The sequence below is a fragment of the Monodon monoceros genome, unplaced genomic scaffold (assembly GCF_005190385.1).
Source record: "Monodon monoceros isolate NGI ecotype Baffin Bay Population unplaced genomic scaffold, NGI_Narwhal_1 Super_Scaffold_22, whole genome shotgun sequence".
Lineage (NCBI taxonomy): Eukaryota > Metazoa > Chordata > Mammalia > Artiodactyla > Monodontidae > Monodon > Monodon monoceros.
Genome location: NW_021703779.1, coordinates 56,384,150 through 56,399,797, shown reverse-complemented (window position 1 = coordinate 56,399,797; position 15,648 = coordinate 56,384,150). Strand labels below are relative to the sequence as shown.

Genomic DNA, 15,648 nt, shown 5'->3' with positions numbered 1-15,648 from the left:
TGTAGACCAGGCATAATGCTTCTTGTCTTTCAGGGTTAGGGCCAATGTTAAATGAGAATATATGCATAAAGTACTGAGTATATTATCATAGTACCTGGAACAGAGCAGGTGTTCAATAAAAAGGTAGCTAAAGTTTTTTACCAGTTATTTTATTACCATTACCATTATTATTGTCATTTATAACTTTTTATATTACTACTAATAACAACAAAACAGCAGACACTGGGAAGAAAAGTGGATGCAGAAACAGGAGATATGAGTTTTAGTCCTCACTCTACCACTTACCTAACTATATGATTGCGGGTGAGTGAGTTCACCTTTCCGAACCTTAGTTTCCTTCTCTATAAAATGGCAAAGATAAGACCCATCTGCTATTCTTTCCTCCCAAGATTATTGTGAACATCAAATAGTTAATTGGGAGAGTGCTTTGAATATTATAATGTGTTAGAAAAATTGGATTATTATTATTATTTTGGTCACTCTTTAGCTGCAATTCTGTGTACCCGACCTGGTGCTAAGGGGAATGGCATGTCCAGAAATGTAAGATACAGCCTAGTGTGTAAATGAATAGTACTTGGTTCATACCTCCATTAGAACACCAATCACACTGTATTATCATTATCTTTTTTCATATCTGTCTGCCTCACCAGAATGACTAGCTGGAGGAATTAAAAAACCCCATGGAGCAATATATAAGTACTTCATGAGTGCTTACATGGATGGAAATTACCAATGCCAGCTCAAGTGTTCAGAGGATTGAGATTTGAGCTGACTGTTTAGGGGTAGTTACAGTACAGGTAAGACATGAGAACAGGGACATATATCGGGAAAGAAGCAGAACAGAGTCTAACACTTACTTATCCCTGCTACATGCTAGGTATTCTCTAAAAGCCATCTAATTTAGTCCTTACAACCAGCTTGTGAGGACGGGTTATTATATCCATTTCCCAGATGAATACCTTGATAGTCAAAGAGTTGAAATAACTGCACAGGGTCCCACAGTTTGGAAGTCGCAGAACAAGGCCTGAAAGCAGGGTCTGCCCAACTCCAGACTTACTTTCCACACTGTACCATACTGTCTCATCTAGAAGAGTCAAGGGCTTGCTGCTTTGATAGGGCCAGTGAGGAGACCAGTTTAACAAAAGTAGAGCTGGTATTTAAAGTCTAGCACTAGTACCTGGTTTAATAATTTGGGACCAGCTCATAGAGGGCCTTGAATTTATGTTAAGGAGTTTGAACTTATCCTGTACATTTTATAGTCACTGAGAAAATCTTTAAGGAGAAGAAATACAGTGTGGAAATACTTAAGGTAAATCTTACAACAGTATTATATGGATTAAAGTTAATATTTTTTACATTTACCTTAAAAAGTTTTGTAGAAGAAAACAATGAATATCAAGGTTTACTGACAAAAATTGAATGAATATCAAGATCTACTAACACCCTTGCATAGTTGCAAACGTGTCTATTTCCAGATGGTGTTCATCAGGCCATGAACATTTTTTGTGGACTTTTTTTCACTTAATATTATTTTATATGAATCCATTTTTTGACCTAGCCCAAATCCTTGTCATTTCATGCATAATATGTATTGGTTAAATACTTGTAAGAATTGAATTGTTTGTTTATCAGGCTTTGTGGTTGGGTCTGAATTTTTGCTGTTAAGAAGCATGTTTATGTGCTACTTGTTTTCCTTATTTTTTTTCTTTAGAGTTAATTTCTTTGGGCCTGTTCCCCAAAGTGGATCAACTGGATCAATGGGTATGAACTGTCTCATATATATTATTTTGCATTTCATTCACATTGTTCCAGAATTCTTTTTGTTTTGTTTTGTTTTGTTTTTGTTGTTTTTTTATACTGCAGGTTCTTCTTAGTCATCAATTTTATACACATCAGTATATACATGTCAATCCCAATCGCCCAATTCAGCACACCACCATCCCCACCCCACCGCAGTTTTCCCCACTTGGTGTCCATACGTCTGTTCTCTACATTTGTGTCTCAACTTCTGCCCTGCAAACCGGCTCAACTGTACAACTTTTCTAGGTTCCACAGACATGTGTTAATATACGATATTTGTTTTTCTCTTTCTGACTTACTTCACTCTGTATGACACTCTCTAGATCCGTCCACGTCTCAACAAATGATTCAAATTCGTTCCTTTTTATGGCTGAGTAATATTCCATTGTATATATGTACCACATCTTCTTTATCCATTCGTCTGTCGATGGGCATTTAGGTTGCTTCCATGACCTGGCTATTGTAAATAGTGCTGCAATGAACATTGAGTGCATGTGTCTTTTTGAATTATGGTTTTCTCTGGGTATATGCCCAGTAGTGGGACTGCTGGATCATATGGTAAATCTATTTTTAGTTTTTTATGGAACCTCCATACTGTTCTCCATAGTGGCTGTATCAATTTACATTCCCGCCAGCAGTGCAAGAGGGTTCCCTTTTCTCCACACCCTCTCCAACATTTGTTGTTTGTAGATTTTCTGATGATGCCCATTCTAAATGGTGTGAGGTGATACCTCAGTGTAGTTTTGATTTGCATTTCTCTAATAATTAGTAATGTTGAGCAGCTCCTCATGTGCTTCTTGGCCATCTGTATGTCTTCTTTAGAGAAATGTCTATTTAAGGTCTTCTCCCCATTTTTGGATTCGGTTGTTTGTTTCTTTAATATTGAGCTGCATGAGCTGTTTATATATTTTGGAGATTAATCCTTTGTCCGTTGATTCGTTTGCAAATATATTCTCCCATTCTGAGGGTTGTCTTTTCATCTTGTTTATGGTTTCCTTTGCTGTATAAAAGCTTTGAAGTTTCATTAGGTCCCATTTGTTTATTTTTGGTTTTATTTCTATTACTCTAGGAGGTGGATCAAAAAAGATCTTGCTGTTATTTGTCAAAGACTGTTCTTCCTATGTTTTCTTCTTAAGAGTTTTATAGTGTCCGGTCTTACATTTAGGTGTCTAATCCATTTTGAATTTATTTTTGTGTATGGTGTTAGGGAGTGTTCTAATTTCATTCTTTTACATGTAGCTGTCCAGTTTTCCCAACAACACTTACTGAAGAGACTGTCTTTTCTCCATTGTATATCTTTGCCTCCTTTGTCATAGATTAGTTGACTGTAGGTGCATGGGTTTATCTCTGGGCTTTCTATCTTGTCCCATTGATCTATGTTTCTGTTTTTGTGCCAGTACCATATTGTCTTGATTACTGTAGTTTTGTAGTATAGCCTGAAGTCAGGGAGTCTGATTCCTCCAGCTGCGTTTTTTTCCCTCAAGAATGCTTTGGCTATTCGGGGTCTTTTGTGTCTCCATACAAATTTTAAGATGATTTGTTCTAGTTCCATAATAAATGCCATTGGTAATTTGATAGGCATTGCATTGAATCTCTAGGTTGCTTTGGGCAGTATAGTCATTTTCACAATATTGTTTCTTCCAATCCAAGAACATGGTATATCTCTCCATCTGTTGGTATCATCTTTCATTTCTTTCATCAGTGTCTTATAGTTTTCTGCATACAGGTCTTTTGTCTCCCTAGGTAGGTTTATTCCAAGGTATTTTATTCTTTTTGTTGCAATGGTAAATGGGAGTGTTTCCATAATTTCTCTTTCAGATTTTTCATCATTAGTGTATAGGAATGCAAGAGATTTCTGTGCATTAATTTTGTATCCTGCAACTTTACCAAATTCATTAATTAGCTCTAGTAGTCTTCTGGTGGCATCTTTAAGATTCTCTATGTATAGTATCATGTCATCTGCAAACAGTGACAGTTATACTTCTTCTTTTCCAATTTGTATTCATTTTATTTCTTTTACTTCTCTTATTGCCATGGCTAGGACTTCCAAAACTATGTTGAATAGTAGTGGTGAGAGTGGACATCCTTGTCTCATTCCTGATCTTAGAGGAAATGCTTTCAATTTTTCACCATTGAGAATGATGTTTGCTGTGGGTTTGTCATATATGGCCTTTATTATGTTGAGGTAGGTTCCCTCTATGCCTACTTTCTGGAGAGTTTTTATCATAAATGGGTTTGAATTTTGTCAAAAGCTTTTTCTGCATCTATTGGGATGATCATATGGTTTTTATTCTTCAGTTTGTTAATATGGTTTTTCACATTGATTGATTTGCGTATATCGAAGAATCCTTGCATCCCTGGGATAAATCCCACTTGATCATTGTTTATGATCCTTTTAATGTGTTGTTGGATTCTGTTTGCTAGTATTTTGTTGACGATTATTGCATCTATATTCATCAGTGATATTGGTCTGTAATTTTCTTTTTTTGTAGTATCTTTGTCTGATTTTGGTTTCAGGGTGATGGTGGCCTCATAGAATGAGTTTGGGAGTGTTCCTTCCTCTGCAATTTTTTGGAAGAGTTTGAGAAGAATGGGTGTTATCTCTTCTCTAAATGTTTGATAGAATTCACCTCTGAAGCCATCTGGTCCTGGACTTTTGTTTGTTGGAAGATTTTTTTTTTGTGGTATGCAGGCTTCTCACTGCTGTGGCCCCTCCCTCTGCAGAGCAGAGGCTCCGGACGCGCAGGCCCAGCGGCCATGGCGCACTGGCCCAGCTGCTCCACAGCATGTGGGATCCTCCCAGACCAGGGCATGAACCCGCGTCCCCTGCATCGGCAGGTGGACTCTCAACCACTGCACCACCACGGAAGTCCATATTGGAAGATTTTTAATCACAGTTTCAATTTCAATACTTGTGATTGGTCTGTTCATATTTTCTGTTTCTTCCTGGTTCAGTCTTGGAAGGTTATACCTTTCTAAGAATTTGTCCATTTCTTTCAGGTTGTCCGTTTTATTGGCAGAGATTTGCTTGTAGTAGTCTCTTAGGATGCTTTGTATTTCTGAGGTGTCTGTTGTAACTTCTCCTTTTTCATTTCTAATTTTATTGATTTGAGTCCTTTCCCTCTTTTTCTTGATAAGTCTGGCTAATGGTTTATCAATTTTGTTTATTTTCTCAATGAACCAGCTTTTAGTTTTATTGATCTTTGCTATTGTTTACTTTGTTCCTATTTCATTTATTTCTGCTCTGATCTTTATGATTCTTTCCTTTTGCTATCTTTGGGCTTTGTTTGTTCTTCTTCCTCTAGTTGCTTTAAGTGTAACGTTAGATTGTTTACTTGAGATTTTTCTTGTGTCTTGAGGTAGGCTTGTATAGCTATAAACTTCCCTCTTAGAACTGCTTTTGCTGCATCCCATAGGTTTTGGATCATTGTGTTTTCATTATCATTTGTCTCTAGGTATTTTTTGATTTCCTCTTTGATTTCTTCAGTGATCTCTTGGTTGTTTAGTAACGTATTGTTTAGCCTCCATGTGTTTGTGTTTTTTACGTTTTTTTCCCTGTAATTCATTTCTAATCTCATAGCGTTGTGGTTCAGAAAAGATGCTTGATGTGATTTCAATTTTCTTAACTGTACTGAGGCTTGATTTGTGACCCAAGATGTGATCTATCCTGGAGAATGTTCTGTGTGCACTTGAGAAGAAAGTGTAATCTGCTGTTTTTGGATGGAATGTCCTATAAATATCAATTAAATCGATCAGGTCTGTTGTGTCATTTAAAGCTTCTGTTTCTTTATTTATTTTCATTTTGGATGATCTGTCCATTGGTGTAAGTGAGGTGTTAAAGTCCGCCACTATTATTGTGTTACTGTCAATTTCCTCTTTTATAGCTGTTAGCTGTTGCCTTATGTATTGAGGTGCTCCTATGTTGGGTGCATATATATTTATAATTGTTATATCTTCTTCTTGGATTGATCCCTTGATCATTATATAGTGTCCTTCCTTGTCTCTTGTAACATTCTTTATTTTCAAGTCTATTTTACCTGATATGAGTACAGCTACTCCAGCTTTCTTTTGATTGCCATTTGCATGGAATATCTTTTTCCATCCCCTCACTTTCAGTCTGTATGTGTCCCTAGGTCTGAAGTGGGTCTCTTGTAGACATCATATATATGGGTCTTGTTTTTGTATCCATTCAGCAAGCACGTGTCTTTTGGTTGGAGCATTTAATCCATCCACGTTTAAGGTAATTATCAATATGTATGTTCCTATGACCATTTTCTTAATTGTTTTGGGTTTGTTTTTGTAGGTTCTTTTCTTCTCTTGTGTTTCCCACTTAGAGAAGTTCCTTTAGCATTTGTTGCAGAGCTGGTTTGGTGGTGCTAAATTCTCTTAGCTTTTGCTTGTCTGTAAAGCTTTTGATTTCTCCGTCGAATCTGAATGAGATCCTTGCCGTGTAGAGTAATCTTGATTGTAGGTTCTTCCCTTTCATCACTTTAAATATGTCATGCCATTCCCTTCTGGCTTGTAGAGTTTCTGCTGAGAAATCAGCTGTTAACCTTATGGGAGTTTCTTGTGTTATTTGTCGCTTTTCCCTTGCTGCTTTCAATAATTTTTCTTTGTCTTTAGTTTTTGCCAATTTGATTACTATGAGTTTTGGCGTGTTTCTCATTGAGTTTATCCTGTATGGGACTCACTGCTCTTCCTGGACTTGGGTGGCTATTTCCTTTCCCATGTTAGGGAAGTTTTCGACTATAATCTCTTCAAATATGTTCTCTGGTCCTTTCTCTCTCTCTTCTGCTTCTGGAATCCCTATAATGCGAATGTTGTTGCGTTTAATGTTGTCCCTGAGGTCTCTTAGGCCGTCTTCATTTCTTTTCATTCTTTTTTCTTTAGTCTGTTCCGTAGCAGTGAATTCCTCCATTCTGTCTTCCAGGTCACTTATCCGTTCTCCTGCCTCAGTTATTCTGCTATTGATTCCTTCTTGTGTAGTTTTCATTTTGGTTATTGTATTGTTCATCTCTGTTTGTTTGTTCTTTAATTTTTCTAGGTCTTTGTTAAACATTTTTTGCATCTTCTTGATCTTTGCCTCCATTCTTTTTCCGTGGTCCTAGATCATCTTCACTATCATTATTCTGAATTCTTTTTCTGGAATGTTGCCTATCTCCACTTAGTTTAGTTATTTTTCTGGGGTTTAATCTTGGTCCTTCATCTGGTATATAGCCCTCTGCCTTTTCATCTTGTCTATCTTTCTGTGAATGTGTTTTTTGTTCCACAGTCTGCAGGACTGTAGTTCTTCTTGCTTCTGCTGTCTGCCCTCTGGTGTATGATACTCTGTTCCAGAATTATTGATGGCTACCTAGTTAGAATAAGCCCAGTGTACAGTGCCCCCAGCAGTGTGTGCATGCATATGTTTCACTATATTCCTGCCAGAATCATTTTATTAAAAAATTATGTGTATTTATTTTGTACTGAGTGACCTGGAAACTAAGACATAGAGGCAGAAAGGTGAGCTAGGAGACTGCCACAATAGTCAAGGCTTAAGTGAAAATAGACTCATTTTTGGTGATGATGAATATAACAAATTTATCATCAAACATTGACTAAGCACCTGCTATGTGCCAGTGACAGTACTAAACATATTACTACCCAAGTAAATCCTCTCAATGTCTCTGTAAGATAATATATTTTTAGTCTTGATTATATGGTTGAGGAAACTGAGACTGAGCAAATTGATGTGACATACCCTAGGTCACACAAATGTGAAGGTCCAGAGATGAGGTTCAAACATAGACTTTCTGAAGGGACAGCTTCTGGAAGAATATATTTTTTAATCCAGAGTTGTTAGTTACCAAAAAGAAATGGGGACCAAGGGAGGTGGCCATGATAGCTGCAATATTGGGTACCTGCTGAGGAGTAGTGTTCCATTTGGCTCACTGTTCAAGTTCTTGCTGTTCTCTTTTCCAGGAGACTCTGACAGTTTCAGCATAGTTCGGCCTCCAGGAGAAAAGCCAACCATCATCCGACCCCCAGTGAGGCCTCCAGATCCTCCCTGCCGGGCAACTACTACCCAGAAACCTGAACCAAAGCCAGATATAGTGACTGGCAATGCAGGGGAAATCCCATCGTCTGTGTAAGTAGAGTTGTTTTTCAACCTTGACCTAAAGTCCACCTTAGACCACTAAGAATGCTTTCAGTATCACCATTATGGTTGTGAAGGGTGTACAATGCACAACTCCAGGGTATCGTTCACTTCATAGTGTAGGGGACTGTCGCAGACCAGCTCTGTTTGGAGCGTTCTACGCAACACTTAAAGCTGGGAGATTTTTCCTAAAGCTGAGGTGTTTAAATCTTGGTACCCGATAGGAGACCCATTTTTCTTAGTCTCCCTGATCTCTCTAGGGTGATAAGATTACCGGCTGCTTTCATGCTTCTTTGCCTCTGTAAATTTTTTTTCTTATTATTACTACTGGTTTTAAAAGTAATTTAATGAACAGATTTGGTCATTTTACATGTGCTTTGAAGCTTTTTTTTTTAAAGAGAAGGTATGATTTTTAAAAATCTTCCAAAATGACTCAGATTCTCCAGAGAGCCTCTTACAGGGTAGTAGCAGAGCTTTTATCCAACTGGCCTTCCTGAGTCTGGCCTGTAAGCCAAGGAATCAGGGATAGAGCAGCTAAGGTGGGGCCACAGCAACTCTCAGGGACCAGCTTTTCTTGGCCACAAAACTAGCCTGGCCGGCCTCTCCTCAGCCAGTGCCTGGGACCCCTCTCAGTATCCTGCCTCCTAGTGTTCCTTTTTCTTGTGTCTCTTGTTTTCCATAATTGCAAAATTGAGGAAATAAAAAAAACAGAGCCTCTACTGTTTGGACTAATTAGCTAAGTGTATTTGCAAAATGTCAAAAATTATACTCTGAAACCAAGAACTTGTTTCACTTATTTCTCCCAAGAGTAATCTGAATGGGCAACATACTTAGATCATTCTGAACCAAGGGGAAGCAAAGAGTATCAGCCATAGCCTTGGGGGTGCCTATGGTCTCTGAGCCATTTCACATTCTGATACTTGGGTTTTTCCTCAGACCCAGATCCTTTGCAAGCTAAGGCAGAGCCTGGCATTGGTGGCCTATCTGGTTCATATTTTCTTTTCCTTTCCATTGGCCATTGGTTCCCACACATATTCCAGAGCAACTCATGGGACTTGGTTGGCTTCTCTTTGCAGGGTGGCTTCCAGGACCAGGTTCTTTGAAATAGCTTCCCGGAAAACAGGAAGGTAAGAGATGCAGGTGACAGAAATGAAACCAAATAACTTTTTAATAAATGTATCATGAGCATGTCATTTGCTCTCTTAACATTGTACTTTTGTTTCTCTGTAGCTCTGTCTCTTTCTCTCTGTCTGTGTTTGTTCCTTTCTCTCCCCCAACATTGTCTCTCTGTCTCCCTGTGTCTCTGTCTTTGTCTCTATAACTGTGTGTCTCTCTGCCTTTGTCACTCTTGTCCATTTGTCTCTCGCACACTGTTTCTCTGTCTCTGTAATTCTCAGTCTGTTTGTGTCTCTCCTTATGTTTTTCTACTTATGTCTCTGTTTCCCTACCTCTTTGACTCTTTTTCTGTCTCTCTCCTTGTCTCTCTTTCTTTGTCTATCTCTGTATCTGTTGTCTCTGCCTCTCTGACTCTGTCTTTCCATCTCTTTCTCTCTTTCTCCTCTCTCTCTCACACATACATAGAGTACTCACATGCCAAGTGGTATTGCAAAAACTTTATGCTCGATGTAGGTCTAATTTTTTTGTTAGTTTACTTATTTAGACCCTATTATATTCTAAAAGGGCAGCGGATATGAATATATAGAAAGCAATATTCTTATATAAACAGCCTTAGAATAAGCATAGCCCTCATTTCAGAGGTAAACATTAGACTTAGGTGGTTGTTTTCGAACTGGCTGAACATATAAATCACCTGGAAAATTTTGAGGAAAAATAAAATGAACACAGATTCCTGCCTTATGCTCTAGACCCACTAAAACAGAATCTCCAGGAGTAGGGCCTGGGAGTCTGGGTTTTTTAAATTTCCTTCCTTTATTTCTTTCTTCCAGTTAATTTGTTTTTAAAATCCCTCAAGTACTGGTACAGGCTTTCCAAGGCCTATCATTTGGCACCCTTTAGACTAAAACACCTGGAGAAATGATTGCTTAGCCTTCAGGCACTCTTCTGTGAGTTTATTCAATGTTGCTTATCAGAGAGTTCAAAATTGTGCTTCCTGATGGGTGACAGGAGTGTAACTCTTCCAGGTATTCAGTTAAAAGCAGAACAATGTGCCTTTACCAGCACTGGAGCTGGGATAGGTTTGACATCATCTAGTTAAAACTGTGGGACCCAACTCACCAGGACATGATTCTGAACAGCAGGTCACCCTAGTTCTGCTTGGCAGTCAGCCACAAGGAACTCTAGACTAGGCCAAATTCTCCTTAGACAATAATTTACCATTTATTCTACCATAACAAATGAAAGTGAGGTCAAAGCCCCAGATTTCTCTTACTGATAGAATGAAGATAAAGTTTTCACCTAGGACATTTTTAAAGCAGGCTTAATCAGATAGGCTTGAGGGAAAAAAAGAAAAACAGAAAGAGAGAGAATACTTTATATTCTTAATAAAGTATCTGCCTATGAGCAGGACTACTTCCTACTTCCTGGTGGTCCTTCCAACTTCCCTAGGATAAACCATATGAGAAATAAATACCGGGGAAATAGAATGAAGCAAACTAGAATTAACAGAATGAACTAGGCATATCTAAAGGAAAGCTTTTTAGAGGAAGTTATATCTGAGATGGGGCTTTAAAGATGGGTAGAATACACTGAAAATGTGAGGGATTGATCTGTAGCTTTGGACAGGGAACCAAGGCATTGAGAGGGATACATACTAGGCATGAACAAAGTCCAACAGAATCTTTAAGGCAGCCTGACTTTTAATAGGGAAACTATAGCCAACCTAGTGTTGAAAGTGTGGAAAGATTGGTAACCACTACCTGGGCTTTGTCATTTAGTGCTCAGGGAGGTCTTTGACCAACTGCAACATAGGGCACTGTGGTCAAAGCAGGCACTTCAGGCTGGAGGACAACCTGACCAATCCCATTTTCAGGCCTCTGGAACCTAAATTTAATCCTGTTCCTTATCCCCAGATTCCATCTTGGCAGGATTGTGGGTAAGGCCAAGGTGGGTACACCAGTCCTCCAATATGTAATAAGCCACCTTCCTAGGTACCCACAGGTTCCTCCCACTCAGCATCCATATAAGGAAAGCACCCCTTCTGTCTAGGCCCCAATTTTGTAACCACCACTTGCATCAGTGCACCTACATGATGGCTACTGGTCAAGATTCTTAGACTAGCCACAGTCAATCCCATCTCATCTCTAATGAAAATGATCTGTTTAACCTTTTCTCTGCCCCTTTTTGCTTCCAGTTTGTACACCTGACTCTATGTAACCTGACATTTGAATGACCTCACTTCTCATTCATCTCCCTTCTACAATACAACAATTAAAAAAAATTAAAAACTTGAAATAAAATGAGAAGTGGCTCATCAAGAAGAGAAGGGAGGGGAAGACATTTCAGTAAGGCAGAATAGCTTATGCAAGGCAGGTTCACAAAGTGATTAGTGTTCCACTTTGGCTAGAATGTGAGGGTGAGAAGAAAGAAGCTTAGCTAGAGTTGAGGCCAAGAAGATGGATTGGGGCCAGATTGTAAATGCCTTATATGACGTACTAAGGAGTTTGGTCTTTATTCTGTAGTCCATGGGGTGTCATGGAAAACTTTTCAGCATGACAATGCATATTCTAAGCTGTCTGAGTTATTTTAGAAAAAAAAACACACACACACATTCTGCTGTTAATGAGGAAGATAGTTGGGAGAGTAAAACCTGGAGGCAGGGAGACCAGTTTGGAGGCTAATCATCCTGGCAAGAGTTGATGAGGTCCTGATGTATGGCATTGTCAATAGGAATGGAATGAAAGGACAGATTTGAGGTAGACTCAGTAAGACCTTGCTGACTTTTCAAACATGGAGCATTGGAGAAAGATTAAGAGAGAAGAAAGTCTAACTTGGGCAGTTAGGTAGATGGTAGCAATAATTAATCATGGAGGAATAGGTTTTGTGGGAAAGTTTCTCTGCTCAATTTTGGACACAGTGTGTATGAAGACTCTGTGGGACATCCAGATAGAGATGTCCAGTGGGTAACTGCAACTTAGACTAGTAATTGGGGCTGGATCTACGTAGGTTTAGAGGTAGAACTGTTAAGTACAGCCACTGTACAAATTTATAGGGGCATTCACATATACTACAATATGAATAGTAACCTTTGGGGAGTGGTCTCAGTATTTGATGGGGATTGAAATCATGGATGGGAATAAGATCACTCAGGGAGTAGGTACTAATAGACTTAAGAGAGAAGAGAAAAACAATGTTCAGGATATAGCCCTGGGACAAGCTGTTGTCTGGGATTTTCTGGCCAAATTATATGGAGCTTGATTCTCCAGGATTGTCTCTTGCCTCCAACCATCCCCAGACAAGGCTACTTTAGGACCAATCTAAGCACATCAAGAGGCTGGTTTGGTCTTCAAGGCAAAGAAAGATTCATGTTTCACAAGGCACTTGCCTTCCGTCTTTGCCTTTTTCCCATTGGAGATAATCACGGAATGTAGTCTTTGGCCTTTGGCCAATTCCTCTGGTCTTCCCTTGCCTCCCATAGTATGGCACTTGAAGGATTGTGCTGGCACCTGAAAGATGTCTTTGTGTCTGGGATACTGGGCTCTCTAAATCTGGCAGAGAGGTATGCCAACCTATAAGCATGGAGTGAGATGTTTTGAAACATCTGGATGGAATCACTTCCTCATTTTTCAAATGGCCTAATTGCCACCGTCCTGGAAGGGTCACCCATCCACTTGCTTTCCTTTCCAGTTCTGATTTCTAGAGTCTTAGTGAAATGTCTTTCCTCCTTTACCCACAGTTCTCAAGGCAGACTTCCTGGAGATGAGAGTTGAGGCCTCAGGTATGTAGTATCCATCCCTGATTACAAAACCTTGTTACACATATACCTTCTTTATGAGATCTGAGTTTTTGAGGACTGGAGTGCCATGTAGGTCCAGAGGGTGGGAATTCACCTCCATGCCTCAGTTCACTACCCTGTAATTACATGACCCTTAAACTTACTGCCTTTTAATTCTGAGGTTCTCTGTGTTTTTAAGTTTCATTTCTTTCTTGCTCAGCCAAACTACAGTATAGTTTTACAAATTGCCTTTGAATCAAGGTCATTAGGAATCCTAAATTGTGAAATTTTGGGCAATTACATTTCCTTCTCTGGGCCTCAATTTCCCAATATGTAAGATGAAATGTTTGGAACCTTTTAACTCCGACATCCTTTGGGTCTATAAGAATATCAGTAACCTCTCATTTGATATTATAGCAGGTCCCAAGAGTCTACCTTAGTATTTGTAGGGGAACTTCATTCCTTCAGATCAAATCACAATTTCAGTCTTACCCCTTGAACCTTCATCCTTAGTTCTTTGTATTTGTCTAATGCAAAGCATTTTCACATCCATTATATCATTTAGTCCATATCAAATACCAGAAATAGGGAAGTTAATATGTATTTTCACTCAACAAATAAAGGAACTGAGGTTCAAAGGGGATAAGTAACTTACTAAGATCACCAGAACCATGGAGATCATGGAAATTTCTTTCTCTACTAGGAGTTGTGATTGACAATCAGATTGCTGGCATGACATGAACCAATACACACGTAAATCAGATCCAGGTATCTGGAGCAGAGCTTTCCATGTACTCCTCAGCCTTCCTTTTCTTCATATCACTGCCAGTCCTCAGAGGTCTATGGGTAGATAAGCGTTTTCTTATCAGCTCTCATGAAGGTGAAGTCTCAGTAAAAGGAAGTTTGGAGTTATTGTAGGGCCATAAAGGCAGTGGCCATTCAGCAAGGTGGGTAATCTCAGAGGTATCAGGCATCTGTATCTCCTATGGACTTTTTGGGGATTAGAGTTCAGGCTTAAGGCACACAGTTTCCAGCCCTGATTTTAGCACCGTATTAGGACAGTTTCATGGGATCTGAGTTATAAGGGCCTTTTTCTACCCAGCCGCTATTGCTCAGAAGATTAGCTACCTACCAAGAGAGGGCCTACTGCTCAGTGGCTGTTAAGTGTTTAACCAGTCCTAGCTAATTCCTTACTCTCTTCTTTCCCTTTCAGGTTTCAAAAACCTTGGCCTCAGGGGACCCTTTCCAGGTTCTAGAAGAGTCTTCTTCAAACCCTTGTGTGCTGAAGAGCAGATCTTTCCTGGCCCTGCACCTTCAGGCTCTGGGAGGCTATAAAATAAGGGACAAACATCCTAGATACAAGTTTATTTCTCCTTTGTATTCTGCCTTCATTCCCTCAGAAGGTCTATCTTGAGCTCCTATAAGACTGTGAATGGCTGAACTCCCTCAAGGCAGACTACAGAAACCAAGCTATCCACCGACCTAAGTCGAAGAGAGGAGCTCAGTTTTCAACTCCTCTCTGAACTTCCTGCCTCCTCAAAAGGCCATCTAGCTCTGAAAGATTTGGGGCTAAAGATTGATCTCAGAAGTCTTACCCTGAACCAGAAGTTACTTGAGTTGGGGCCATTGCTTACCTTGGAAGTAGGGGAGTAGGAATGTTTGCTGAACTTTCGAGAATCTTAATGTCTCTTACTGAGGATATGGACCCTGGTGCCAGTTTGGAGCTTTGGCGCTGTAATATATTGCCAAGAATGTGTCTGCTCTTATGGGACCAGACAGAATGAGTGATGCCCCCACAATCCCTCCAAGTGGACTCAGGAAGGTGGCCTTCCTGCTTTTGCATACAGCTGCTTAAGACAAATCTGCAAAGCATGTTTTACATGTCAAAGCCTAGGTCTGTTTGAATTATTCTTCCTCCTGTTTTCTCCTGACAGCTTCCTTTCCAAGCAATCAAGAAAGAAACAAAAGCTGAAGACAGTTCTTTTAAAAAAGGCAGACTGTGTTTGTTCTGCAGGAGTTCCATTTTTGGGTCAAATGCTGGGGAGAATTGTTAAGATGGATTGAGGCCAGGCAGTTGTCACTGTTGCTTCATGTCTGCCTTCTGCAGATAAGCTGTTTTATCACCTGAAAGAAACAGTTCTTAACCCATTATCTATGGATTCAGGAACTTCATAAAGCCTCTGAAATGGTATGCCTTTTCAATATGCCTTTTCTGAGGAAATGGTCCATAACATTCTAGTGAATTTCAGATTGGGCCTGTGACACAATAAAGGTTAAGAACCACAGCCTTTGAGATAAAAGACTCTTTTTATGACCTATAAAATATTTGATTAGAAAGGCCTTTCAGAATTATTTAGTCTAACTCCTTAGTTTACCATTGGGGAAACTGAGGCAGAGCAAGTTAGCAGCCATATGTAAACAAGATACCACATCCCTGGGCACCTACACAAGGTTCTTTCCATTACACCATGCTTATCTAGCAAGGGGGCTTATGATTGGTCGCTTTAATGGCCATCATTTTGAGGATCTGGCTTTTACCCTCTTTCTTGAGCCACACATATTTGCCACCATATGGAACTTCCAGACATAAGCTCCTGGTCTTCCTCATTTGCTATTTCAATCATTGGAAAGGAATTAAAACACAGTGTAGTGAGTCAGAAATCTGACGAGTAGACATTTCTGATTCCTGTTTGTTGAAGAGAAGCTGCTGGAGAAAGTGTCATCACTTGTTTCCACACAGGTGCCTTGGCTTTAGGGTGGGCTTTAAGATAGCCTGTCTTTAGGGTCTGTGTAATTATAATGTGGTCCAGTGTGAGAGAAA

The 15,648-nt window shown here is 39.5% G+C and overlaps 1 protein-coding gene across 1 annotated transcript in view; it reads left to right on the top strand.

Moving 5' to 3' along the window:
* Window positions 1-15,376, top strand: part of OPHN1 (oligophrenin 1) — a 606,300-nt gene extending 590,924 nt beyond the window's left edge. Inside the window, exons 22-25 of the mRNA XM_029240840.1 lie at window positions 7,762-7,927; window positions 9,013-9,063; window positions 12,789-12,830; window positions 14,041-15,376. Coding sequence (XP_029096673.1) covers window positions 7,762-7,927; window positions 9,013-9,063; window positions 12,789-12,822 — 251 coding nt within the window. The 3' untranslated portion in view covers window positions 12,823-12,830; window positions 14,041-15,376. The remainder of the gene's footprint in view (window positions 1-7,761; window positions 7,928-9,012; window positions 9,064-12,788; window positions 12,831-14,040) is intronic.
* Window positions 15,377-15,648: the final 272 nt, after the last annotated feature.